Below are 26,942 nucleotides of genomic sequence, written 5' to 3' on the forward strand. Positions count from 1 at the left end.
GCCGCCGCGAGCGTGCCATGCCGGCCGCAGAGCCGCAAAGAGAAGACCTCCTTGAGGTCGTCAGCGACTGTCTAGGGTGCTAACCACCGCTGTGGCGCAGACGGGGTCTGCCCACCGGTCACAAAAGCCGTCCCGTCGGGGATATATCTCCCCCGACTGCCGACAAAGCGGCGCGCCGTCCGCCGGATTTCGGCAGATTGGTGAGCGGAAGCCGCCGCCGGAATCCAAACGGGCCGGCTGACCGCCCCTGCTGTGAGCCGCCGCCGGCGCCGCCCAACAGCGCGAGCGATCAGGATTAGCGTGCCAGCGTGGCTCTGCGGAGGAACTACGGCCAGTATCTGTGAGCCGGGACCATCATTGTAGACCGAGCCGGACAAATGCAAACAAGCCTGGATAAGGTTTCCCATAAGTCAGAGTCATATCAGAGGACATATCTATGCAGAATGTTTTCGTGAACCATCACCAGACACCGTGGCACCACAGCACCCTATCTTCTCTTAGCCATCGCCGCCAGCGCCGCCACCCCGGCGCCTGGCGACGTCTGGTCGCCGTCTGGTCTACGTAAGACGATGTTGGCCACGACGCAACGACAGCGACGCAGCAGCAGCAGCAGCGCTTATTGTGGACCGACACGGCCGTCGATGGAGCCAACACATGACGACGTTATGGGCCGGCCTGTCGGTCCCTTCGAACCGCCGCGCCATGCCGTCTCGGCCAAAACCCACAGCCTGCCAAGGGCGCACCGTCGTACAGACAGCTCGGCGTGGGCCAGCGATCGGTCTTAGCCGGCGGCCGGAGCGGCTGATCCAGCCGTTCAGTCAACAGACTAGTGTCGGCGTAAAAACGGGCGTTTGTCGTCGGCGGCCTGTCGGCGGCGACGGTCAGAGGAAGGCCGGCCGGCCGCGGTGGCCGGCCAACGAGCTGTGACGATAAACAGACACCGTCGGACACGACGGCAGAGAGAGAGAGAGAGAGGGGAGAGAGAGAGAGAGAGAGAGAGAGAGAGAGAGAGAGAGAGAGAGAGAGAGAGAGAGAGAGAGAGAGAAGAGAGAGCGTGGCTGAAGGCAGAGGAGGTGGTCGTGGCCCGTGGGTAGGTTGACATTCGCTTCGAAGTTATACTGATAAAGGTGTCAAAGAAATGTCCCATTCGCTGTCTAACTGTCCATATCTGTGCCCGTTTCCACTGCTCGTGCCGGTGACGCCTGCCAAAGCCACGGCGGTGCGGAAGAAGCGGTGGCTGGGCGGCCGCAGCTACTGCTTCACGGGCCGAAGAGCGGGCAGGAGATGACCACGCGACGCTCTCTGGGCCGCGGCGGCTCGGTGGCTCGGTGGCACGGCGGGCGGCGGAGGAGGAGACAGGCGGCCGAGGAGGGGGCGGGAGACGACGCGGCGCCGTCGGCGTTGTTTGCCGAGGAGGCAGGGCAATCGGACACTAATGACGCGCGGTGAGAGGGGCTCCGTGGGCGGCGACCGGCGACCGCGGCGAGACGAGCCGGCCACGCCTGGCCGCCTCGGAGTCACATAGACGCAGCCAGCGGGTAATACGCCACACACCACACACCGCGTGCTGGAGTGGCATGTGTCAAAATGACGCATATACCGTCACCAATGACAGTGATGAGGACAATAAAGTGACAGAGAATGGCGCACGGATCAGGGTTGGCATGTTATAATGGATGTTGTCACAACCCTAAAAAGCTCAAAAATATACAAAGTTGGATGCACGACACCGAAACAGACACCGAACTCGCCGACTTCTGCTGGATTAGAACACACGCAAGCCTTCAGGAACTAGCATTATCAAACAAAACAACAAATTTCTTCCGAGCCACAAAAACCAGCTGAGAAACACCTAAATGACCTGACTTCGACCTAGATATGATTGCATGCTGTTTCTAAGTTTCAGACGGTGTATGCTGGGCCTCAAACAGTCCAGAAAAGCAGTCATCTTCACCTCAAGCCATCGCAGCAGGCACGTCAGAATCGATAGGCGTCCCAATCTCTCCACAGCAGTTGACCTTATCACCTTTACGAGCGGCGGCACCGGAACACTATCCGCCAGTCTCTCCTGACCTCCTCCGACCTCCACCGGCCTCCGTCAGTCTCTACCAGTTTCCACCAGCCCCCACCAGTCTCCACCGACCTCACACAGCATCCGCCATCCTCTACCATTATCCACCAGCCTACAACTCTAGCTCTACGGTCGCCAGTCCTGGGCACAGGGTCGTGGCGCAGGTGGCCGTCGCGGCCTGCCCGGCGGCTCACGCGCGCCAGGCTCGCGGCCGCCGACGGCACCAATCAGAGCAAATGAGGTTAGTGCCGCCGGCCGCATCGGTCGGCCCCGGCCGGCACCCTCTCCGGCACCTCCGCGATCCCCAACGGCGCCCAGCACCCGCCCACGCATCGTGTCCGGCTCAGCACCCCGGGATAGTACCGGTTCGACACCAGCTCAGCACCCATTGTGTCCGTTCAGCAACAGCTGTGCACCAGCCTTGTGAGAACTCCACCAGCTAAGCGTCTGATTGACACCATCTCATAGTGCGTTCTAGTCCAGCAACAGCTCAGCCAATGCGACACCAGTCAGCGCCAGCTCAGCGTTCATATCGGCGCCAGTTCAGTGTCCATCAAGCACCAGCATAGCATCAGCTCACCACCAGTTCTCCATCAACTCTGCACAACTCAGCGTTCAGCTCCGCATCACTTCGACATCAGCCCAGCAGCCAGTCCAGCATCAGTCCAGCATCAGTCCGGCAGCCGTCTCGGTTGAAACAGTCGCCCTGACTGGTCAAATTGAAGTCACACAGCGGCGACCGCCGGCAATCAGGACAAGCTGCGACTGCGGCGACCATACAGCGGCGGGGCGACACCACCAGCGCTGACCAGGCTGGTGGTGGTGACGGTGACTTTAAAAAGCTACGATCAAATAATGTAAAGCTGAGCTCCATCGTTCGGCCGCCATTTTTAGGGCGGTGATGGTGATGGCGATGAAAGCGGAGGCGTAGTTTCGACAATGGCAGCAAGATGGCGTTATTCTTGACGGCAATAAAAGCCAACATTTCAAAGACATTCCCAATGAAATTATGGAATAGAACATAAAACACGAAAGTGCCGTTAGGAGCCCACAGACCCACTTTGAAAGAGAAATAGCCGCTATGTGCCACTTTCCATGAAATGGATTCAAATGTTTCGCCATACGTTGCAGTGTCGTCGCCATTTATCAGGGTTTCAGACGGACACCAGGCGGGTATTTTTACACAGGGCGCCATTCGGACACAACAGCGGTGGTGGACGGTGCTGCTGTGAGCGCTGCTACCGCCAGTGTCTGCCCGGTCTGCAGAGAGCCGAGGGCCAGGGAGGCTGCGATAGCCAGCACGCACTGCCGATCGCTTCAGTGGCCACTATGCTGAGCTCAAACGGGCAGCATTGAGTTCCTCTGAGCTCGCCTAGCCGTCCAGAGGTTCAGCCTGCGCACGGAGTCACAAGTCAGAATACTTAACCACTGCTGAGAAACGATCTCGGCCGCTTAATGAATTATGCCAACATGTCAGCCAGTTGAGAGCTAACGCTGCCGGCATCCCACCTGAGTGCTACGCTCTACGAGCGGAGCGATGAACGCTTTCCAAATGAGGGTCAAAGCCTGCCGCCGTACTAAGCCAGCTGAGGGCTCAACTCTTCTCGACGAACCAGATGAGAACCGAACTCCGTCGACATCCTAGCTGAGTGCTGAACTATGCGCTGAGTTCTGAACTCAACCGATACTCTCGGTGAATGTTGAACTCTGTCAACTTTCTACATGAGTGCTGGACTCTGTCAACATTTTGGATGAGTGCTGGACTCAGTCGTCCTTCCATCTGAAGCCAACATTTCTGGACAGAGTGAGCGTTAAACCCCGCCGCCATAGCCGACCAGCTGAGTGCCTAACCATGCCGGCAGCCCGTTCGGCCGCCGGCGGAAAGTGGGCCCCATAAAAGGCAGGATGTGGCTGGTGGTGACGTCACACTGCCGTAGTCACCGCCTTCCGGCCCGGCGGGCGGTGGGAGGTGGGCGGTGGGAGGTGGGCGGTGGGCGGCGGTGGCGGATTTAGGCCAAAGGCGAGCCTGGTGACGCCCGATGGTAGTAGCCTCACTTCTCCCCACGCTGACAGTCCCCGACTCGGGCACGCTTCAAGATTATCCCGCTCCAAAGGGGCGCGCATTCAACACAGAGATGCACTCGCGCGCCATGGCGACTCAGAGATGAGACGCTGCCTCGTAAATCCTCGACTGAAAATACGGCTGCGGGCCAGCCGGTGGCAGAATCGAATCAGCCAGCCCGGAGGTGTCACCGGGTCCGACATACTCTGCCAGCAGAACAAAACAAACTGCCAGCAAAATACACTCCGTTCTGAGAGGTACAAAGACAATAAACCCCAAAACGGCGCTGCATTGGCAATTACCCCAGAATATCGCCGGATACTTTTACGAAAACAGCGGCGGCGCAGCAGAGAGCGATCCAATGCCAAGAGGTCGCCGGGTATGCCGCCGATGAGGCCATTCGCCGCCAATGAGTCAGCCGGCCGTACCAGGCCAGGCCATTGCCGCCAACCGGTTCAGGAGACGCAGCCATGAGTCAGCGACAGCGCAGCAAAGTTCGTCACCGCCGCCGGCTTCAGCGCCGTCTGCCACCGTTCCCTTTTAACCTTCGAGCACGACCTCGACTTCGTCAGTGTCTCAGTCTCCATCTCAACCTTTGACTTTCTGGCAGTCTGAACCTCAACTCTGGGCTTCGTTTCCATCTTCGTTCGAGTCTCCTTTTCCCTTCCAGTCTCATACTCCGTCTCACTCAGTCATAGGCTCAGTCTCAATCAGTCACAGCCCCGAGTTCCACCTACGCCTGCTGGAACCAGTCGTCCGCCGCCACCGCAACATCCACCATTGCCAGAACATCGCCAAATGTCGACACTGAACCACCCACCGATAGTCGAACACAGGACGAAGGCAGAGCGCCACCGATCACCAGCTGACCAGCCAGCGACAGAAATCGAAAAAACCCTCTCATTTCCCGGAGTCCGCGCTACCGGCGTCCAGAACATTCCAGCAACGTGGAGTTTCGAGGCGCGTCCGAGTCCGTTGGCGCCCGCCCGGCCGGCTGCTGCTCGGTCGGCGCTGAGCCCAGCAGCGCCGGGAGCAGTCGGAGCCACGCCCGAGGAGTAGCCGGCAGCGGCAGCCGGGTCCCGCGGGAGGCCGGGATACGGTCCGGTCGGGCCGGCGGCCGGCCGATCGACCCCCGTATCGGTTCTGGGAACGTCCAACACTGCCGGCCGTGTGGTAACCCGGGGCGGTGACCGGTCGACACGGAACGGGGTCAGAGAGGGCCACCAGCTGGTACCCTACCCCACCCACCCCCGCCGGGATCGGGAACCTACCTCCCCACCCCACCAACCTCCCACCCCGCCCCACCCCGTCCCTATCCCCACACACCACACCCTGTCACCACTCGTCACCAGTTCGCGCGCGCGTCGCTCACGACACCACCGCGTCCCGCCGCGAGCGACACCGTCGGCGCCCCCACCAGCCACGTGACGACGACTGAGGCGGCCACCGACGGGGCGGCGGCGTCGGAGCCGACGAGGCGTCGCTATCGACGCGGCGGTCACGGCCGGGGCGCACCTGACCCGCGCCGAGGTGGCCGGCCGGCCGCCGGCGGCTCCGGGCGGGCGGGCGGGGAGACCGCGCAAGGGGAGGGAATGGCACGACACTGGCCGGGCAGGGAGGGGCAGCTGTCATGCGGGCGCATGGAAATAGCAATATGGTAGGATGATATGCATGACAGGGTATAACAGACTATATGCAGAGCCTGTGTCTGTGTCAGTCCCGATGTCAGCGGTAATATCGGCCCACCCTGCATATTCACGATGACGGCAGCGCTCGAACGGCCGTCACCCGTCCCAGTGAGCGTTACGCCGGCACGGGGACTGTCGCGATTCATGTGCCGCGTGTAACGGCTAGGTATCGACAGCGCAGAGTGATCTGTCGGAGCGGTCAGGCCGGTACCGGAGCGGGGCGGGGTGCAGGGTGCTGTGATAGGGGTGCAGGATCGGCCGAGGGATGGATCGCTAGGGGTCCGCCGCGACAGGGTGGGGTCTGTGAGTGGGTGGATTGGACAGCTTATATACGGTTCATGGAGAATCGGGAGTGAAAACGGGGGTGAACGATAGCCTCTGGGGGGTTAGGGGCGCGCCGACTGCGAGGTCATTTTGCAGATAGCCTTTGGAAAGGAACGGGGGAAATATCAGGACCTTGAAAAAGGATGAGAATGAAAGAGAGAATATGATGTGGCAGAAGGGATAAGCCTGAGAGTTCGTAACAAAACTACCACGTTTCCTTATGGACCAAACGGCGGTGACCCGGTTGGCCTTCCCAGCAGTCTGCCGCAGTAATCGTAACACTGCGGCGGAGCCGGCGCCAGACGCGGCCCGCAGTCCCACGCGAATTCGGCCGGCCGACGGCCACTACAGTGAGGGAGGTTCCAAATTGTCGCCGCCACTTGGGACTGCCGTCTGCCGCAGAGCCGGACAGAGACATTGGCTGGTCTGAGGTTCAGTTTGACGGCCGTGGAGGGGACCGGCGGGCGCCAATGGCCACTGGGCAGCACGGATGGGAGAGGACACGGATGGGAGACGACACGGAAGGGAGAGGACACGGATGGTTACACGACTGGTTACTCGACTGATGAGGGACACGGATGGTTCAAAGCACCGGTGGTTAAGGATACGGATGGTTCAGGACATGGGTGCTTCAGGACAACGATGATTCGGGGCAAATATGGTTTCACAACTGGTCCAGGAAACAGGAACGGTTAGGGCTAAGCTAGTTAAGGACATTGATGGTTCAAGATACGAATGGTCACATAGCTGGTTCAGGAGACGGCTGGTTGGGAACACCAGTCGACAGATACGGACGACCGATGGCACAGCTGGCTGAGGCCACGGCTGGTCGCCCCGCTTGGTCACGACACCGGCCTGTCGTCACCAATGGACGCCCACCCGCCCACACAGCCAGAGGAGACGTCAGGGCAGCCAGAAAATTGGCCCAGACAGCGCGAATCGAGAGATGGTGGGAGCGTTGGAAACGGGCCGCGGTCACACAGCTCGCCAGGGGGCGGATCCAGAAAATCTCCAAGGGAGGGGCCATTAGAAACCAGGAGGCCCCCCCCCCATAATCCCACCTGTTGGAGGCCCCATCTTCCCACTTGTTGGCCCCCCCCCAAAAAAAAACTGCGTCTATTGAGCTTATCTAGCTGTTCAGGCAGCATCTCAACATCTGTGCAGGCTTGGAGGCCCTCTGTGCAGGTTAGGAGGCCCTGTAAAAGTGGTCATCTCTGTGAGTATAAGAGACCTCCAAGTTATGAAAAGCTTTACCAATCTTCTAACAAAGAAGTCTTCTCAGCTAGTCTTCTAAGAAATAACTAAGTGGGTAGGTTAAAAAAAAAACTCATCGGATTTCCGCCACTTTATTTTCAGGAGGCCCCCTTTTCAGCTTTTTAACTTTTTAACTTTTTATTTTATTTTTGAAAAAAAAATCGGCCAAGGGGGGGCCATGACCCCCATGGCCCCCCTTGTATCCGCGCCTGCAGCTCGCTGAGGTCCCAGCGAGCGGAGAACGCGCGTCGACCTTCGTGAACCCTCGGCGGTCGACGCTGCCGCGACCTGATTAAGACAGTGATCACAACAAGACGAAGCTGAAGAAGAGAGCTGGACGGGGGACTCTGATGAGGAGGGATTGAATACGATGAATGGTTTCTCCAGAGCCATAAAAGACGAACCATCCCGAACACAAAAAATGCCTTGCTCTTTTTCCAGGTTGTGCTACAAAAGGCACAAAATTGGATAGGAATGAAAGCCTCCCGTACGGTTTTCGTAGAGGGAGCGAAACTGAATGGAAGAAACCATGTAGCGAGGCTGCGCTGAAAAGAAATAAAATAGCAAATACGTCCAGTGAACGTCAGCACAGACCAGCAGCGAATGCTTAACGAGACGACCGACCTCCACAAATCAATCTATTCCTGGAGGTAGAGGCGGCCGCTTCATCGCAAACACCTCCCAAACTGCGCCGCACTGCATGGGGCTGTAATAGCCGCGGCCTCGTCAGACCACATAAACACAGCTGTAAAACAAAGTAATGGCACGGCGCCGGCTGCGCCGACACTCAGGGCCACCGTCGACGGCCGGCTCCTGGGTGGTCGGTCCGTCGATCCGTCGGTCCGCTGGTCCATTGGTTCGTCGGTCCATCGGTCCGTCGGTCCATTAGTTCGTCGGTCCATCGGTCCGTCGGTCCGTCGGTCTGCTGGTCGTACAGTCCGTCAGTTGGTCCAAGATTGCTTAACTGCTAGGTCGGTCCACCTATGGATCCACCGCGCTGGTCGGACTCTTAGAAATATCCAAACGTGGCTAATTTCATTTTTGCCATGGACCGATACGATATGTGACCACGAGCGATTGGCTCAGCTTTTCCGTGGCGGCGGGGGATAGGCGGGGGATTCAGATTTCACGGAAGGATAGTCTATTTTCATTGACCAAGTTTACACGGCTACTTGACACCCGAATATCTGAAATTATGTCATGCAAATATTCTCCATCGTGCAAAACATTTATGTGGATGGATGGACTTTACATTATCCATGTAAAGCCCTTATCTCTATTTCAATGCATACAACATGCAGCTTTCCTGACCGGCTAAACTACTTTCATTTATCTGATCAACAGGCAACAAGTGTCATGGATATAGTCATTCCGAAAAAAATCGTTTGTCAAACAATGATCTCGTACTGGTCTTACATTTGCAGTGCATTTTAATCCAAGATCAATAGAAATTGGACCCTATGACCATTCGCAGAGAAGTCATTTGGCCAGACATTGTCAAAAATACTGCTATGCGTACGAAATTCAGACGACCCAGCTGCTTCAAACGGCCAGCCAAGCCGCCTTGTGTCGTTCCGTCACCCACCAGCTGTCCATTTTCCATTCTTGTCGCGTCTCAATTTGACCATTTTCGGTCCGCGCCGGGCGGCGGGGAATATCGTCACCAGTCAGCATATGACGCCGGCGGCGACAGACGGACGAACCGCGGGACGAGGCCCGTCCCCGTCAGCCAGATTACAGAGCTAGCTAGCCGGCGCCGAGACACCGCAGAGCGGGGGCCGTACGACGGATGTGCGCCATCCATACAAATATCGGAGATAGATGGACCATCAGCCGCCCTCACGCAAAGCCGATGCAATTTTATGCATTATGAAGATATATGTGGCATCGGCAAGTCAAACGCTGAAAACGCTTTGAATGCAAACTTTTAGTAAGAAATAAATAACAAAATAGTGAAGAAAGTAATGATGACAGGACATTGTCAGGGGACCTGTGAAGGTTTACGAGGCTGAAATACTACGGCAGAATAGTGAGGCCATCGGCAATTCAGCAGACACACGTGTCACGGCTCAAATAAGCATTACAAAACCCACTAACACGAGTCCGTGATTTGTTTCGATGGCATGCACTATTTTCTGATCTTAGGTAGAAGCAAGTCAGCTCATACAGTTTCTCATTTACATGCATGAAGTGCCTTCTTTGATAGCCCATGCCCATCTATACGTTTTTGTTCTTTATCTAGCAACCAAGCCAAAACGCGAAATTTGCATCTTTCTTATTCGACTTCATTATTCAGTGCGAGTTACGGCCGTGCGCCCTAAAAACTTTCCCATGTGACCTATGAATTTGCACTTGCATAGACGGCAGTCATTTTACCTCAACTACCCCGTTCAACCCACCAGCCCTTCCAGCGAGTTCAAAAGGTGGCACTCCGACGAACATCTGACCATGTTTACCCGTACATGCCCGTACGTTAGACAAGTTTCGAAGATCGACATGCGCCAAATATTACCGGAACTCATTTCCCGCCCTCAGATACCATGCCGGTGTTTATAGCGCTCGTGCGAAAAGGTCTTAGACGATCGGTGGGAGGCCATGCGAACAGGGGCGAGACGCTCGCCTAAACGCCTGAGGCTTAGAACCTCACGTCAATGTTAGAGGATAGTTGAAGCATGGCAATGCTAAATGCCGAACCTCACTGAGCTGGGTGTGACCTGTCCCCCGCAGCAGAGAGACACACCTCGGTAACATCCGGATAATGAACTATCGTAACAAAACGCGCTGCCACGGGCGTCTAGGTGAACGGAGTGGACGCTCGCCTCCGGAGGATGACCAAGCACGTAAGGACGAAAATGGTGGTAAGGCCGCACACGGATTCGCCTTTACGCAGCCAGCATAAACTCCAGATGGTTCAACTTTCACAAAGTTTCCAGCTAGCTAAGCCGGCGGATCATTTCGTTTTGAGACATTTTTACAAGAACCGAACAAACTTTGCACTTATCTAGAGTTCAGGTAGCTGAAGTGAACGACAAATTAGCAAAGTTTATTTCGCTTAAGTATTACATCGAGGCAACATAATAGCGTCCCCCAGGCATGGAGCACCTATGCAGAAAATAGAAGTTACCAAGCATTAAATAAATACCATACCACGATACCATTCCAACTAAAAATGTAGGAGATACTGAATATCAGCAGCTGGTCTCTGAAAAAATCAACAAGGTTTAAATAATTTCTCTAATTTCCAAACAAGAACCAGCAGCATGCATCCACCTACCAAACTACCACCACTTCAAGCCCTCGCAAAAAAAAACACCTCCTCTAAGGCTACAGACCATCACGATATCAGCCCACCAAACCAGCCCGGATCTTTCCGACCACAAAAGTTCCAAATCCAATACTACACCACCGAGCGACACGTGCCGCGCTGAGAATACCGCCTCGTCAGCGGAGACGGCCGCGCTCGTCTGGCCCGTCGCGCCCGACGCCCTCCGTCGGCAACTCGTCAACGTCGAGGTCGACGGGCGCGGCGGCAGCGTCTCCGGAGCAGGGGAACGGCGCTGAGTGACGTCAGAGGCCGGTGACGTCGGGTGACGTCGGGTGACGGTGAGGTCAGTGGATGTCAGACTGCTCAGTGCTCCGGGTTTGTGGGAGAAAGGCAGTGAAAGGTGATGGGGACGGAAGAACACAGATCTGAAGAGGTGGCGAGGAAGGAAGGGAAAACAGAGGTGGTGAAAAGGAGATGAGAGAGGAATAAAAATCAGAAGGAACTACAATATCGTGTTATTAGCCATAGATCGCATGAATATATGTATAAACCATATTGGATAATGATGTAAATAATAAACCAATTAATACAAATCAAATATATTCAAAATACACAAAGCTTTCGGCTTAAACAGCCGAAAGCGACGCGATAAAAAGCGATAAAAGCGACGTAAAATTCCATCGTACTTCAAACGCGATAGTGCTACACATAGAACAATGCAACCACTTACCTGATTGGGAAAATACGAAAATATTAGAAAAGAACATGAAGAAATCTACGAGAAAGATCCTGGAAGCGGCTCATATTATCACACGGGACACATTCAACAGTAGAAACGGATTCATTACTTGGTCATCGATGGCAGCAAAATCGGCAGTTGGCTAGTAAAACAAGAAACACGCGATTCATTATTTTCAAGAATTCTTAGACGGTTACTGTGAATATTTGTGTTGTACCGATTATACATTGTCACAACTCACAGTGATCAAGGCTGTTTAAGCCGAAAGCTTTGTGTATTTTGAATATATTTGATTTGTATTAATTGGTTTATTATTTACATCATTATCCAATCTGTCATGGATACTCAACATAAACCATATATTCATGTTTATGTATAAGCTAATGATTATAACCTATTATCTAAATTATAATCTAATGGTTAATAATTAACTGCTATAAAAACAGTTTAGCTAAGCACCTTAATAAAATCGGAGAGGAAAAGAACGCGAAAATGGATGGTAGACGGACATAACCAGCAGGGTTGTAAATCACCATTATCACCTGACATCAGAATCGGTTTTCACATGTTCAGTTACAAAAAGTACTATAGAGTCCCCAGGAAGCCACTGGAGTGGTCGCCTGTCACAGACCCCCAAGAGGTAAAACGATGTCGCGCACAGAGGCGCGTTTAGTGGACGTAAATAACCGAAGGTTTGTTGTCAATAGTTAAAACACTATTCTTTAGAATTGTGTTTTTCTATTGAAAAACAAATCTGAGTTCCCTGACAATTTGGCAAAAGCTGCCTGAGATCAGTACTAATGCATGTAAATCAAACACTGGTATGCATATGTGGGCTGGACGTGTTGATTCTCAGGAATGGTCATCAACAACTGGGTGAGACGACAGTTGTGACGTAAGGTCACCAGAGTGGCATGTCCAGTAAGTGCACTATCTCGAACCGTACTATAAAGCACAAACTCTGTGTGTACTTCGATCGTGAACTATGAACTATGGAGTACATACATAAACCAATCATTGGTTTGAACGTATGAGCCATAGCTCGCTGTTTCGAAAGCGAAATCATGTTGTCACACATCAACACTCAGTCAAAACTAAGTTATGGCTTGCTGTTGTGGAAGAATGAATGTTTGGCTTACGAGTAGACTAGCCCCAATGGACATGTGACAGCGCACTGTTCGAGTAGTCTTACAGTCAGTTTGCCAATCAGCTGGATTGTTGTCAGCGGTTTTGTCCCTGTTCCTTCATCCACGAGTGGCAACAAGCCATCAGAGACAAGTGTTTCGAGACAGTCTTCTGATAAAAACAGGACACCGCGATTGGAAAAGCAATGAAATATAAGTCAACCGACCGCACCAAAAGCATTATGCCTGTAAGAGGTCCTGTTCAGTATCCTGAGTATATTCCATCTTAGATCAGAGTAAACCTATCAAATCTAAAGCAAACTCGTTAAATTCTACTGCACCATTGCATGCAATAAAAAACCTCAGCAATGATATCCGCAGAAAACACTCCACCCGGGGTGCCGCACCACTCAGGCGACTTCAGAGGTAGGCACTTTCCCTGTTTTTCACACAATAATCTCCCAGTTCATAGGTTTTCGTAGCGAACCAACGAGATTGGTTTGGCAGTCTGGGCGAGTGGTGCGAGTCAATAGTGACCAGAGTGTGGCGCACTCAATAACGCGACAGGCTGCCTCGGGACGCGGCGCCCGGGCACATATGGCCGGCCTTAGAACAGCTGGTTATACAACGGGGAGAGTAATGAAGGCACAACGGGGACACGCCTGCTAAAAAAAAAACTCTGTGGATTGTCTGTAAGAGCGACTGACGTGCCACACTGTCGCAGTGTGATTTCCGAAGAGACAAGTAACTAGTCACTAAGGAGCATGGACAGTGTCCTGCTTACTGTGTGAAGTAGGTGCACGCTTCACATTGCTAACTCCAACCTCGTCCTATACGGGTGTCCGGGAGAAACAGAACAGACTAGTCGGATTCCATCCTCCCTCCCTCCCGTCGCAACGTCCTACAGCGCCCAGTCTTGTCAGCGGCCTGTTTTTCGACCGTCCCGTATTAGTTTGCAGAGTCAACAGAACATTTGCATAAAGGCGGACTTAGGTGGCGCGACCGCACAGTCGATAGTTAGCGGCCTGGAAACGCACTTGGCGTATCCATTTCCTGGACGCTTTTCAGGGCAGAAAAAGATGCCGTCGCGGCAGTGTTGGTCGCTTCTTTCCGCGCCGGCGATAGAGTACGCTGACGCTGAGCAGTTCTGTCGGCCTATTTCCAGAAACGGTCCGCGGAAACTGTCTGCAGGGACGCCGCCGCCCCGGTGGGAATGGAGCAACCCAGGCCAGTCGAAGGAAGACGGAGCGTTCACAGCCTCGGCGTGGCCGCGATAAACATCCACACACCGGAGAGAACTCGGCGGAGACCAGCGGCTACCTGAGGCGTCCCGAAGAGACCGCAAACCACTTCACTCCAGAAATTCTGGACGGAATGGAAATCAGGGGGATGATAGGGAGAATCTCTCTTCAAATTATCAATGCCATCGGATAGGCTGTGGTGTGTGAAGACATCAAAAGCAGACACTCAATATCTGATCGGTCGACCGCGACGGCCCTACTAACCCGCTTTCACACTCTCAAATGACGAATGCCTAATCGCGCCGAAAAGGCCAGTCCCTAATCACACTCTCCGATAACCAATCTCCTCATCAAGAACCAAACCAAAGCGTTCCACAACTTCTCTGGTTACTCCTACAAATGACAGCAGCATGCAACAATTCCTGCTCAGCATATCGATCGCACATCCAACCAGTCAATGTGATATAGTTAACCCAGTCAATGTGACTCAAGGCCTATATATGGCCTTGAGTTAACCACTCGATCAACAAACTGCGATGATGACTGGACAGTGGAACAGAGCGCACAGAATGTTTTGATGCCAAGCCCATGGCTTGGCACTGGCAAAGTGATGGAAATATCAGGTGAAAAAGTCTAACCGCGGAGATGTGAGGCACGTTTTCGCTTCGACGATAAATCAATGCAACGTCTGAGTAAAAAAAAAAACTCAACTATTCAATTGATAACTGTATTGCCATGTGACTTTCTCCAAAACACTTTCAAAGGCACATGCGACAGCGTCGCCCAGTCAATATCACGCTGTCCCATCATAATTTTATGTTAAAGGTAGTGTGCCAGCTTTCTTGGACCGTATGGAGTTAATGGCCCAGATAAGGAGAACCGGATTTTTAGAACTTATCCATACCTTCAAAACTCATGGAAACGTCTTAAATTCTTCAAATTTTGAGTAGGGGAGAGTGGGGCAAAGCGGCCACCCGGGGCAAAGCGGCCACCCATCGTTTTAGCCCTTCATAGCTGGCGTCAGTTCAAATTTATGGTTTCCAATTATGCTTCTCTTCACGGTCGTTCGAATGAGCCAGACCGGGGTTTCAGGCCCATCACCATTGTTCTGTGAAACACGGAAAAGCATTTCTTGCCAGGTTACCAACTATGTTTACAATTTTTAAATGTTATGTTATTCCACAACCGTTTGGAATTTTTATAAGCGTTCTTGTCCGTGCATTGCATGGTTATCGTACATGTATTCTACCAATTTTAATGTCTTTTACCCCACCAATAGCTAAGCTGGAATATTTTTGTCTCGGACGGTATGCGCGGGGCAAAGTGGCCGGGGCAAAGTGGCCACCCCCCAATTGGCCATAAGTTGCTTCCATCTGGATAAAAAACATTATTGATCTTCAAATGTGTCGTCATGCATTCATCTTGGCCACTTTTCAGTTGCATGAGTTACCAAATAATGCAATTAAATGTTTATTTTCATGAAAATCCTTTCTTTGTTTACCTACAGGTGGAAGATGATAAAGTAAGCATCCATCCTCGCTTAACCTTATCACCATCAAATACCCTAGTCGTACACGAGGCAACTATTTTGTTTCTCATATCGGGACTTGAGAAAACGCCGGTGGCCGCTTTGCCCCAGGGTATGGGGCAAAGTGGCCAATATGCATAGGTTTAAAGTTTTGTCAATATCTTTCATATGTGAACGCCTTTGGAAATAAAACGCAGTTGAAATAAAAGGCAACTTAATAGGGATCACATTGGTATAGAAAGAATCTTTCCAAGTTTAAAAATCAAGCGTTGGCATCGTGAGAAGCGTTAGGGTGGCCGCTTTGCCCCACTCTCCCCTACCCCAGTGCGAAATTCGCCCCGACGGGTTGTCGGTCGTACCCCAACCACATTTCACACCACTATGAACAATAAATGCACACACTGAAATCGCTATTACCGATATGCTCATCCAATCAAGTTTCGATAAACCCGTTCATCATCATCTCCTGCGGTTTCGAACACGCCTGTTAGGTGGCTTCTGATGCTCGTCGAGGTCGGAATTTCCAAATACGCGTGGTGCGTCGGGCCGCGCGCTCTGACTTCGGCCAAGAAAAATGCGTCAGCTGATCATTGTCATTTCTGCCACTTGCGTGTGGTGAAATGGGGTCATAACTTATAAGACGGCTTTTTCATATCAATTATTTTACATAAAATCATATTTCAAACCATAAATAATGTTCGACAGCCAAATAAAAGAAACAATACCAATACGGGCTTACAGTTTAAGGCTCGACATTGTGTTGTCTACGATTAGACAGCTGATAACTCATTCCCGTACGTCGTATGGTCGTAACGCTATAATGACCTTTGCTTATTGTCACAAGTGCGCCGCAATCGCGATTGTTGCCCGACGCCTGTTTGCAGGTGAGCCCACTACAGTTGTTATACATATCTAAAAACCGAAAAACTTTTAGGCGAAAAAGGCACTATTCCAGGCCCATTTTTGATTTTTTTGCGATATTAGGTAAAAACAGAAGCTTCTTATCCTAGGAAAAATAAAATGGGAAATCTTTCAAAGGTGGCACACTACCTTTAAATTAACTGCCATGATATACTGGAACTTATGATGGTTTCCTTGACCGTCGCGCGCCCCGCCGCTATTTTACTTTCAGCTGTCGCCCACCACACATCTGGCGAAGATTCTGGTGGGCCGAGGGATGTGCTCCGGAAAGGCGAAGGGGCGGGCCCTGCCGTTCCAGTGACCCGCTCAGCGTCGGCGTGCATTCATACAGCGCGCGGTGGGACGGGCCGTCGGTCGGTAACAGCTCCCCTGCCAGCCATCCATTGGGGCTGGGCGTGCCGGCGTGCACCACCGGACCGAGGGGCAGCTTGGGAGGAGCCGAGGGGTAGCGCCCAGGAGGAGCCGAGGGTCAGCGGCTTGGGGACTTGGGAGGAGTCGGTGGTCACTGGTCAGGAGCTGAGCGACTGGGGCCGAGGGGCAGCAGTTGAGGCGGTACACCACTGGCTGACCCGAAGAGACGAGGGACAGCAGCAGAGGGGGCTGAAAAGGAGCAAGGAGGCAGGAGCTGTGGGGCTTGGAGGGAGCCGAGGGCCAGGAGCAGGAAAGGTAGCAGGGGCATGACACCTGAGCAGGACAGTAGTAAAACACTGACTGGCGGAGAGGACAGGGGCTGGGACGGCGGTACAACACCCACTGCCAGCACCACCTCGAGAGTCGCTGACAGGCCGCACAGCGATTGGCCATTGGTGACCGATCAAAGAAGGCTGCTGCCTGCTGTGATAAACATTGGCCGGCGGTCAACCTGCTGCAGGTATTTGTCAGCACCGTTATTGCTCGCTTGGAAATGGGATAAGGCTTTGTCAACACTGAAAACAAGCGGTGTGTTCTTAAGGGGGGGAGGGGGTGGGCGCTCATGTAGGGTATCAAGCGTCCGACAACAGACTGTCACAGAGTGTTTTGTCGCTGGTCGATGTCGGGCGGCTCGATTCCGTGTAACTTCCTTGATACCAATTTCTCTGGTTCATAGCTACCAGTCACGGACTCAGGGGATTCAAAAAGAATAGCAGCACACACCGCAAACCCAGGCCACACCAGCGCGCTTCATGGTCCAGCCGCACACGAGCGCTGCTTCAACTGAAATCCCGGCGAGATTTCTATCTTCAGCAAAATCATGGAGCTATATCTGGGGTGTTCCAAAGAGAACCACGGCCAGAGGATATCTCCGGCCCAAAATAGCCTCCAAAGCTAGGGCGCAGCGCGCACGGGGACTCGGGACTCAATTAAACCCCGGGCACCGGTGCAGGTAGCAATTCCAGCCGGTCCGATTGCGGCAATATTCCGCTGCCGGCCGCTGTGTTTGTCATTTTACGACCGACTGATTAATTTATGCCCTGATCAACCCGATTCGGAACGGCTGACTAGGGTAGACGAGACGCGTTTCTACTCCATGGACCGGTATCCGGTGCTGTGGGTGGTATTCCGGCAGCACGGCAGGCCGAGCCAGCTCTGGACCGACGCGAGTCGTCAGACACACCGACGCGGAGTCGATCGCATTAAGATGCAAATTAGCTAATCTGTTCAGTTAGGACCTGCTGGGCGCGGCGCGGCGGAGGATCTGCGCCGCTCGCGGCCCGGGAGCCGCAGCGCGTGTGCGCGCCGCGGGACGAGCAGAATTCGTTCGGCAAAACGGCACCAACTTTCCGCAGAATTAGGCGCAGTAGAGCCAAGTCATTTCTGAAGGTGAAATGCATCGGCTCATGCAGGGTCTGCAAGCGGGAAATGCAGATTAAAGCGCATCTGCATATCTCACCGCATTTGAAATTCAGGCTCTGAAAGCATGGATTTGCACATCGGACCTAATTTAACATTCTAGCTTAAGATCTGAAATTAAAAATGCGCTGGCAAATCATTGTGAAGTCAAGGCGAATGTTGGGCACTGATCTCACAGTAGAGATCCATGATACATGGTTCGAGTTGAAGAAATGGATCATTGGACTGCGAATTTATAGCAGCGGCCGTCAGATCAAATTGCAAAACGAGCAGTCTAAAAAAACATGCAATATAGAATATATGGTATCAATCATTTCTGCCGAGTGGTTTGAACACTAATTTTTTTTTTTTTTTTTTTTGATAATCACACAAGCAATGGACATAGGCAGGAAAACTTCTATAAAGCTTACCAGATTAAATGTGGTTAGTATATCAAGCGTATGTACTAAATGCTTAACAACTAGCGATATCACTGATAAAAATACGATGACATTAAGTTCCAAACAGCTTCAAAAGTAGCATCTAAGCACGACTTTCAGTCAGGCGCCCACATCTCGCCAAATATCAGGCTCTGTCGACCACTGACAACTGGTCCCTACCGCACATTTTAGTCAGTTCCACCCCGCACATATTGGTTGGGACCACCGACCCATTCGGCGCTCCGTATCCGAGAACTACGGCCGGCTTTTTCAGCCACCTTCAGCTGTGCGTTCCCCCACAGTTCTCGCTCCTTTCCAGCCTGTAATTTCCAGCTGGCGGGCCTATCAGCAGCTCACAAATTACCCCCCTGTCCGGGCCAGTGTTCAGGCCACGGCACGCATAGTGGCCGGCCTTTCTGCACGATTATTTTCCGATGACCGCGCCGTAAATTTTCAGCGCGCTAACCGAGCGTGAGCGAGGAAATAAGCAGTTCAAACGCACTGTCAGAAAGGTTTACTGAGCTCGCAACCAGCGAGACGACAAAACCGACATAGACGACCGAAACTGTGCACTTCAATTGCCATTATCCTAAGAGGAAATCAGGAGAATGTCTGGTTATATTCGAAACTGATTGACCATTGATGGCTCAACAAAATAGAAAATAGCCTCCTTGATGCTGCCATTTTGAAACATTAATGTTGAACACGACTTTTCACGATTTCTATGCAGGTAATTCGCGCTACTCCATGAGTCTGAAGTTAAAAAGATCAACATTTAAACAATTTCCAATGCGTATCCACAAATATGAAGTTAACGGCCACTGAGTCGTGGAGCAGGTCGGATCTCCCACGCCATCTCAGAATTGCCCAGACCAGCTCGGCGGGAAGCCCGCTGGAGATGAATTTGGACCCCATTATGTGCAGTCCAAAGGAGAACAGACCGCATCGCGAATCGATTCCAATCGGACAAACGCGGTGGGGTTCCGGCGCGGCGCCATTTGAAAACACGCCTCACTGACGGAGAGAGAGGGGGCAGAGGGAGGGAGGCGGGGAGGCGTCAGGACATGGATGGATAGAACTGGCTCAGTTGGCGAGACCAAACGATCAGCGGAACTGGACCACCGCCGATATAAGCGGTGGTCTGGAACAGCTGCTAACGCCGAAAATGAACATCACATAGGCGCAATGCGACGAGAGAGGAGAAATATCCAGACTGTCACCCATCCCAATAAAATAACGTAACATAGCAGACCGGCCAGTTGGCTCATTGGAAGGCCCTTCATTATGGCGAAATTGTGTTCCGCAGTACTCACAGATTGTGTAGGGTCTCAGCACTGCATGGGTTCTCAGCTGGAACTGGATCCAGCCGGCCAGTCTGGGAACGGCCCCGGGTCCGTACGGGCGGTACGTCCCGACCGCTGAGCTGTCCGACTCCATACGGGCGGATTGGACGTCTAGATGTGACTAGAGCAGGAGAAGGCGCTGTATTTTTTAGATCCGGCGTCAGATTGAAAAGGTATCACCAATTGACGGTAGACGCAGCTTTGAAAAGTTCGGTAATAGCAGCTTGGATAGCAATACCGTCGGTCAACTTGTATCACATTCAGGCACCAACTAACCACAACTTTTCACTAAAATTGGTACTACACGGCTGCCGGGCAGTTCACCATTTTCTTCTTATTTTTATGCCTACGTATGATCCTTCTTCAGTTACGAATTCCTCATCACCCACACACCACAGCCCTTTTATGACCACCTCTAATCATCACACCTCGATCACTGGCTCCATCACCACGTCTCACCAATCACCCACTACTCCATCACTCACCCACCCACTCAAGCACTCGCGCTGTGTGCGTGTGCTCGCACCCCGCAGCGTCCGGCGCGGGTGGCAGTGTCGACACCTCGCCTGTCGCCGCAGGGCAAACGGTGACGGTCACGTACCGCCACCCCCCCCCCCCCCCCCGGCCGACAGGAGGCGTAACCGAGGCCTGTGATACGATACGGCGCGACCGACCGAGTTAGAAACGGGCAAGCTGTGCTCAAAGCTGGGTCCGGTGCTGGTTTTCGATGAAGCGATCATACCCTCGCCACCACTGTTCTACGATGCAATATTCATGATTCATCCCGGCCCAGTTGCTAAAAAAATTATGAAGTAGCAAGCACCGATCTATTTTAAAGATAACTGCACAAAACTGGTGCGCTCGAGAGCGAATCACAAGTCCAAGCTTAACAGCTGCATTATCACCCGGACCGGTCGATAAATTAGACTGCAGTAACTCGGCAGGACAAGTAGACGATCAGCGTTACCCCTACTCGTCGTCGTGCCACCGCCGTCTCTGTCGCCTCTAATGAGCCGCCGAGTCCCGTCTCCGCCGAGCCCACACGCAGCGCACCCATTCCAGGGACACTTGGGCCGCCCTCGGCTAACTATGCCGAGTAAATCACAGCAGCCAATTAACTTTACGGCTCCCGACGACTTAAATGTGAATAAAGTGACGCTATTTTCAGCCGGCCGGCCGCAAGAAGAGGGCTTCGTGATGAAGTTTGAAACGGGATATGGCGGTGAGGTTTGATTGTGGTGGCGGTCGGTGCCAGGCCGCGCTATGGTTACCTGGTAGGAAACTTATACGGACCCAACACCTACACCTGCGGCGCGATTGGTCGTTTGCAACTGGGGATGTGGGCTGTAGGCGTATGCATGAAGCTAAGCGCCATAAAGACGTGCTTGTGTCAGCTGAGTAGCATATGGGTAAAAAATATGGCGTTCCAGACCATAGGTAATACACGGAGCCATTTCCATATAAATACCTGAGGGCAATCGTACTCCAGGGACGTGGTTACGCTACCATTACTGCAAAGCACAGCGTGTTGAGCTCTGATTAGCGTAAAGCCCTGCAACGCTGCAACCCTGCTACATTGACTACAAGCGGAACATCCGCACACATTTCAGAGCTCGTCGCATTCAAACATGTTTATTGTTTACAGTCCACTTCGGGGGAGAATATTCTGCCCTGACAATCCCGGATGGCTGATGGGCGTTCACAGCGAGTGGCACAGGCGGAGTCGCTCACAGCCCAGTGCCGAGGTGTTTGTGACCACACCAGCACCCCCCCCCCACCCCCCCAGCGCGCGACACCCGACCTGTGGCCGGCCCGCGGCGGAAATAGCCCTCCAGCAGACGGCTGCCGCAATTTCGCCCAGCGCCGGCCCACCGTCTGACTGCCTTTTCTGAGCGAGCGCTATTAAATAGCCGAATAGCGCAACACTCAAATTTAACTACGGCAGAATTGTGCCGCGCCATTCTAAAGGCTCGGGGCAAGTCAATGCCGGTCATAACGGCCTCACAATGTCACGTGGTGGGCTAATAAGCGAGTCGCGCAGTCGCTAAACCGGCGGCTTTATTTCACAAACAAATGAACCTCCTGAATTCGGGAGCGAAGGACAATGGCGCGGCCGTTTCAATTCAACGGCCGCTGCTAGTATAATATACGACATGGAAGTGAGGTTTGCTCTCTGGTAAAAGCTGCTCTCTGCAGCTTAGATTCAGGCAATGCCGGCTGTCCAGTTTCTCCAAGTATATCTGGACTATCATATACAAGAAATCAAATAAGAAGCCACGTCAGAGCTGTACGACTGTTACTAGTAGGTATGTCAATCCGGAGGCACGCATGCAATTCCAGAAATATCTTTCCTCGGTGCAGTAATTCAACAACCACCAATATTCCTGTTGGAAAAAAAGGGCAGTGTCGCTGTCCGTGCACCTACTGCGGCCGGCAGCGGTGTGATCGGGACCGGTCTGGTTGCCCAGCCCCGGGCCGAGCACCCCTCCACCAGCCATGCCACCAGTCTCAGACGGTCAGCCGCCGAGCGGCACTCACCGTGAATGGTGATCTCCGAGTCCTTGTTGACCTCGTACAGTCGGATGGCCTCCTGGAGCTCCTCCTGGGTGGACAATGTGCACGGGTCCCCTGCCGAGGCGGCCATGGGTGACGTTAGCATGGTAGCGTCGTCAGGTCAGAATAGTGGTGTGGCACTGTCTGACGTCAAAAGAGTCCTTACAGACTACGACATGCAAACGACCACGGAAATAGAGATTTGAAGCGGTGACAATACGTCAACAGGAAAGCTTAGTGTGCATTAAAAAGGTGACTCATTCGTCCCTTCCCGCGCACACGTATACGTAAAACCAAGCTGTTTCACCGTCCTTGTGGTGAGTCAGCCCAAAAGCGATGATAAGGTAATCTGATATAGATGTCGCTTGTTATCCATCGTTCGCCCGATAGCTACAACGTCTTTACGGGGGGACTGCCGCGAGCTACCTTTACTTAAAACGATAACCAGCATCCTTATCCCCGGAGCAACTCTTTAACCTTCCTCAGGTCAACCCACCCTTCAGGGCGCTTGATAGCCTACCTTACCTAGCTGTATCGCCCACCCAAAAGCTCAGACAACACACACAACCCTCCCTTTCACAAACCAACCCTTCACGCATTTCGTCTCCGAAGCGATTCTTCTTCCCGGCCGCTGAGACGGAAAACCCACATCTCCCACTGAAAAAGAGACACACTATCTCCAGCCCTCAGGCCTCCCTCTATCCTCCTGGAGCATGTCTCTCACCTGCCTCGCTTCTCTCACCTCCCTCGCTTCTCTCACCTCTCTCGCTTCTCCCACCTCCCTCGCTTCTCTCACCTTCCTCGTCGACCCATTTGACGGTGAACCGTGCGTCGGGCGGGAACCGGCACGTGTCCTTAATCTCGCCCACCAGCGCCTCGAACTTCATGTCGGGGCTGATGTAGGTGATGTAGAACTCGCTGTAGAAGAAGAGGAGGTCAGCCGGAGGAATATAAAAACGGAGGTCGGTGGTGACTGGTGAGTGTCGGTTGCTTTTGACGAGAGCCGACTACAGTGTGAAAACAAGAGAAAAGAACAGAGCTTGGTTCTAGTTCAAGATGTTTGACACCAAGAGAGCAATGGTTCACTGTTCTTAATTTCGTTCACCAACAAACGTTCAACATACAAAGCAGAAGACAGACATGTAATAGAAGATCCATGCACAAAAATGAGTTAGTTTTCATGGACATACTCGTAATAATTGAAAAAGACACATACCTACCCTTCTCAACAAAATGGTACAAAACATGGTCAAGAGAGACTAGAGAGCTGCTTACTACTGCATCACTCAGGGCAGATATTCACATAGTTAGGTGTCAGAGTGAGCAATGTCAGACAGCCCACTAAATTCCTCATGACTGTCAGAACTCAGATGTGCCAGCCACACAACCCAGCAGCAGACTGGTACTCCATGGTTCAGCTCGGCCACTCACCCTTTGAAGGCAGTTTTGACCTTGATCTCATCTGGCACCTGGTCCTGGGTCATTGTGACTGACAGATGTGTTTAGATGAAGGTTACAACTACTTACACCTGCCTGTCAGAAAAGAACACAGCAGTCAGAGGGGGACCTCAGTATACTGTATACAGAAGTCTATGGTGGGGTCAGAGGTCAAAGGTCAGACTGCAAAGCATGGCAACAGAATCAACAAACAGTGCACCACCAGCTAGGGTGATTAATCTGCACCAGCCTGCACCAACCAGAATGGCAATCCACACCAGCCTACACTGAGCAAGAGCTGGCTATAATTTTCACCCCATAATGTACATACATACATACATAATACTAAATACATACATAATGTACACTTTTGATATGACAAACATCATGAATACTTCAATTGCAGATTTCACATAAAAGGTCAATTATTCCCTGACCAGCCCCACTGTAACTCCTGCTTATCAATTTCTTTGAAAATAATGTTCTTGCACAGCAGGTATGCATTTGATAAATGCCAGGTGGTGTCACAAGAAACTACAGGCAGACCGGCTGATGTCATGTCATGTGAGTGAACACTTGCGGGAGTTAAAAAAGCATTTACAAAATAGAAAAATAAAAAGCAAATAGCAAAATAGTAGCTTGTCCCGTAGCCCAGTTGGTAGAGCATTGGACTCCCGGTAGTGGAGTGAGAGCCCGGGTTAGAGACGCTCCGGCGGTCGATGTTTGAGAGACTCCTGACGGGGATGGTCTGCGGTTGGTGGGAGCAGCCGCAGCCAGTTGAAGTCAGTTGAGTGGGGCAGGCCGTGTTCGGGTTTGAAGGGCATGTTAAACTTTGGCATCTAAATTCTCCCAGTCCCGATACCCGTTTGCGCGATCGGACGGTAGGGGTCGGGTCAAAGTCTACGCAACAAGCTCTGCTTAGCGTGGGCTCCGCCTCTGGCTCTGTCAATCCGTCCATTCAAACATTCGAGCTTAATTTATTTAAAAAAGTATTACACATAAAAATTACATTTTCTGATTAAAGTGCTCCTGAATCAAATGAAAAAAATTACAAAACAATACATCATTCAAGAGATTTTCTAAGAAAATGTTCACTATTCACACAGTAATCTGAGTAATGCCACTCTAAACATTAAAACATAAAACAAAACAAACGCCCAGAACCTGCAGAAAAGCCATTTCCCTATCGCCATTTTCTAGTCCATTCGCCATTCGCCGAATTTAATCAAATCACACTAATTCCTAGTGGAAAATGGAAGCTTTTTCTCTCCGATAAGTGGACGTGATACCGCAAGTACCTGCTTGTTATACCGTTATTCACCCTTTGTAGCGGGGGCTGCATTTATGCCCATATATGGTCATCAAAAGTCCATTTATTGACCAATCAATTTTTTGATTTTCGCCTCTTAGTTTCCCCAACTGAAATCAGAATTTTTCATGTTTAGAAAAACCTGAAAGAAGGAAATTCTTATACTATTATGTGCAGTTTGACATAAAGAATACAAACAAACAGTTCCTCAGCTAGCAAATTAAATTCTATTTTCACGGAAAACAACACTCACTCACTGGAAACCAACTTCAGTCACTGGAAACGGTTTATATAGCCTTGCTGGAAACGCTAGAAACCCAGCCCCACAAATCCGCGCCGCACAGCACACATAACACAACCAACACAACACACCTCATTGGTGCAACACACACACACACACACAGACGTTGGGCAGCGAAGGTGACGCATATTTCGTCGCAGGCCGGAGCTACCATATTGAAGTAAGTGCGCTGCCATATATCAGTATTTCTGCCTAGGCTGTCAACATTTTATCGTCTGAGTCGAAAGTTGAAGTTTGAAATACATGTCTGCATATCTATGTAATTGCCTGTATTCCCATAGCCACGTACCCGCGGCCCGCGACTCTGTTCCTCTTTTCGCGCAATCATCCACCATCCGGTAGATCAGACAATTAGTCTCCCCTTTCTCGCCGAGCCTGCCCCTGGCATGCATCAAACTACTCGTTGCACATCGAAGTTCAGCGGTCTCTCTCTCTCTCTCTCTCTCTCTCTCTCTCTCTCTCTCTCTCTCTCTCTCTCTCTCTCTCTCTCTCTCTCTCTCTCTCTCTCTCTCTCTCTCTCTCTCTCTCTCTCTCTCTCTCTCTCTCTCTCTCTCTCTCTCTCTCTCTCTCTCTCTCTCTCTCTCTCTCTCTCTCTCTCTCTCTCTCTCTCTCTCTCTCTCTCTCTCTCTCTCTCTCTCTCTCTCTCTCTCTCTCTCTCTCTCTCTCTCTCTCTCTCTCTCTCTCTCTCTCTCTCTCTCTCTCTCTCTCCCCCGGTGCATGCCATTGTTTTGTAGCATTAGCGTCAATAATGTCGACAAGATCATTCCATGTAAAATGACGATAATAACTCAAGTTTATTGTACAAGACAAAGCTTTCGATACATAAAGTATCTTGATCACTGTCAATGAGATGTAGAATATTTGATGATCAAACTCATTATGCATTGATTGATGACTCATTGATTGATGACTCATTATGCATTGATCAAATATTCTACATCTCATTGACAGTGATCAAGATACTTTATGTATCGAAAGCTTTGTCTTGTACAATAAACTTGAGTTATTATCGTCATTTTACATCTGTCATGGATTCGTTACAAAGATCATTCCATGTTCTAATAATGTTCGTAAATAGCTCCATCCGCAAGTGACGGTTTGTGAAACATTTGCATTATATAATTATGATTCGAATTTCGAACTCATTCATTTTTTTATCAGATGAACTAATTTCATGAATAACGAGGCTATTTACTGAATCTCATGGCACTGCAATGAGGCACTATGTCATTTAATTGTTATGAATGTTAATTGTTAATAACTCGACAGTCGACTCATCATTATGCATTGCCTGGTGAGTGGTGATTGGCTTACACAATCCAGCTTTACAATCGCTTACGATGCGTTTGAACAAAATTCCTGCTTTCTTGTCTCTTCGGTTGTTTGTGAGTGACGTCTCTGTTTCAATTTTGTTTTGTTTTTATAAAAAAAAAAATCAGAGGTAAGGGGACAGAGGAGAGGATAATATCATAAATATGGCAAAGTGCATGGTTTGCATGTGGGCAGACTCGAGGGGGGCAGACTGAAACGGGG

The 26,942-nt window shown here is 51.6% G+C and overlaps 1 protein-coding gene across 7 annotated transcripts in view; it reads right to left on the reverse strand.

Annotated features, from left to right (window-relative positions):
- The window catches only part of LOC122385114 (atypical protein kinase C-like), a 120,873-nt gene extending 95,359 nt beyond the window's left edge, over positions 1-25,514 (reverse strand). Inside the window, exons 1-4 of one of the 7 annotated variants that reach the window (XM_043373116.1) lie at positions 25,481-25,514; positions 23,794-23,895; positions 23,159-23,280; positions 22,348-22,437 (exon numbers count right to left, since the gene is read on the reverse strand). In XM_043373116.1, coding sequence (XP_043229051.1) covers positions 22,348-22,437; positions 23,159-23,280; positions 23,794-23,846 — 265 coding nt within the window. In that variant the 5' untranslated portion in view covers positions 23,847-23,895; positions 25,481-25,514. Of the gene's footprint in view, positions 1-22,347; positions 22,438-23,158; positions 23,281-23,793; positions 23,896-25,361 lie in introns of all 7 variants that reach the window. The other 6 variants (XM_043373114.1, XM_043373115.1, XM_043373117.1 and 3 more) reach the window with 6 other exon arrangements.
- Between the last annotated feature and the right edge of the window lie 1,428 nt (positions 25,515-26,942).

The sequence above is a fragment of the Amphibalanus amphitrite genome, unplaced genomic scaffold, assembly GCF_019059575.1.
Source record: "Amphibalanus amphitrite isolate SeventyFive unplaced genomic scaffold, NRLGWU_Aamphi_draft 000209F_arrow, whole genome shotgun sequence".
Lineage (NCBI taxonomy): Eukaryota > Metazoa > Arthropoda > Thecostraca > Balanomorpha > Balanidae > Amphibalanus > Amphibalanus amphitrite.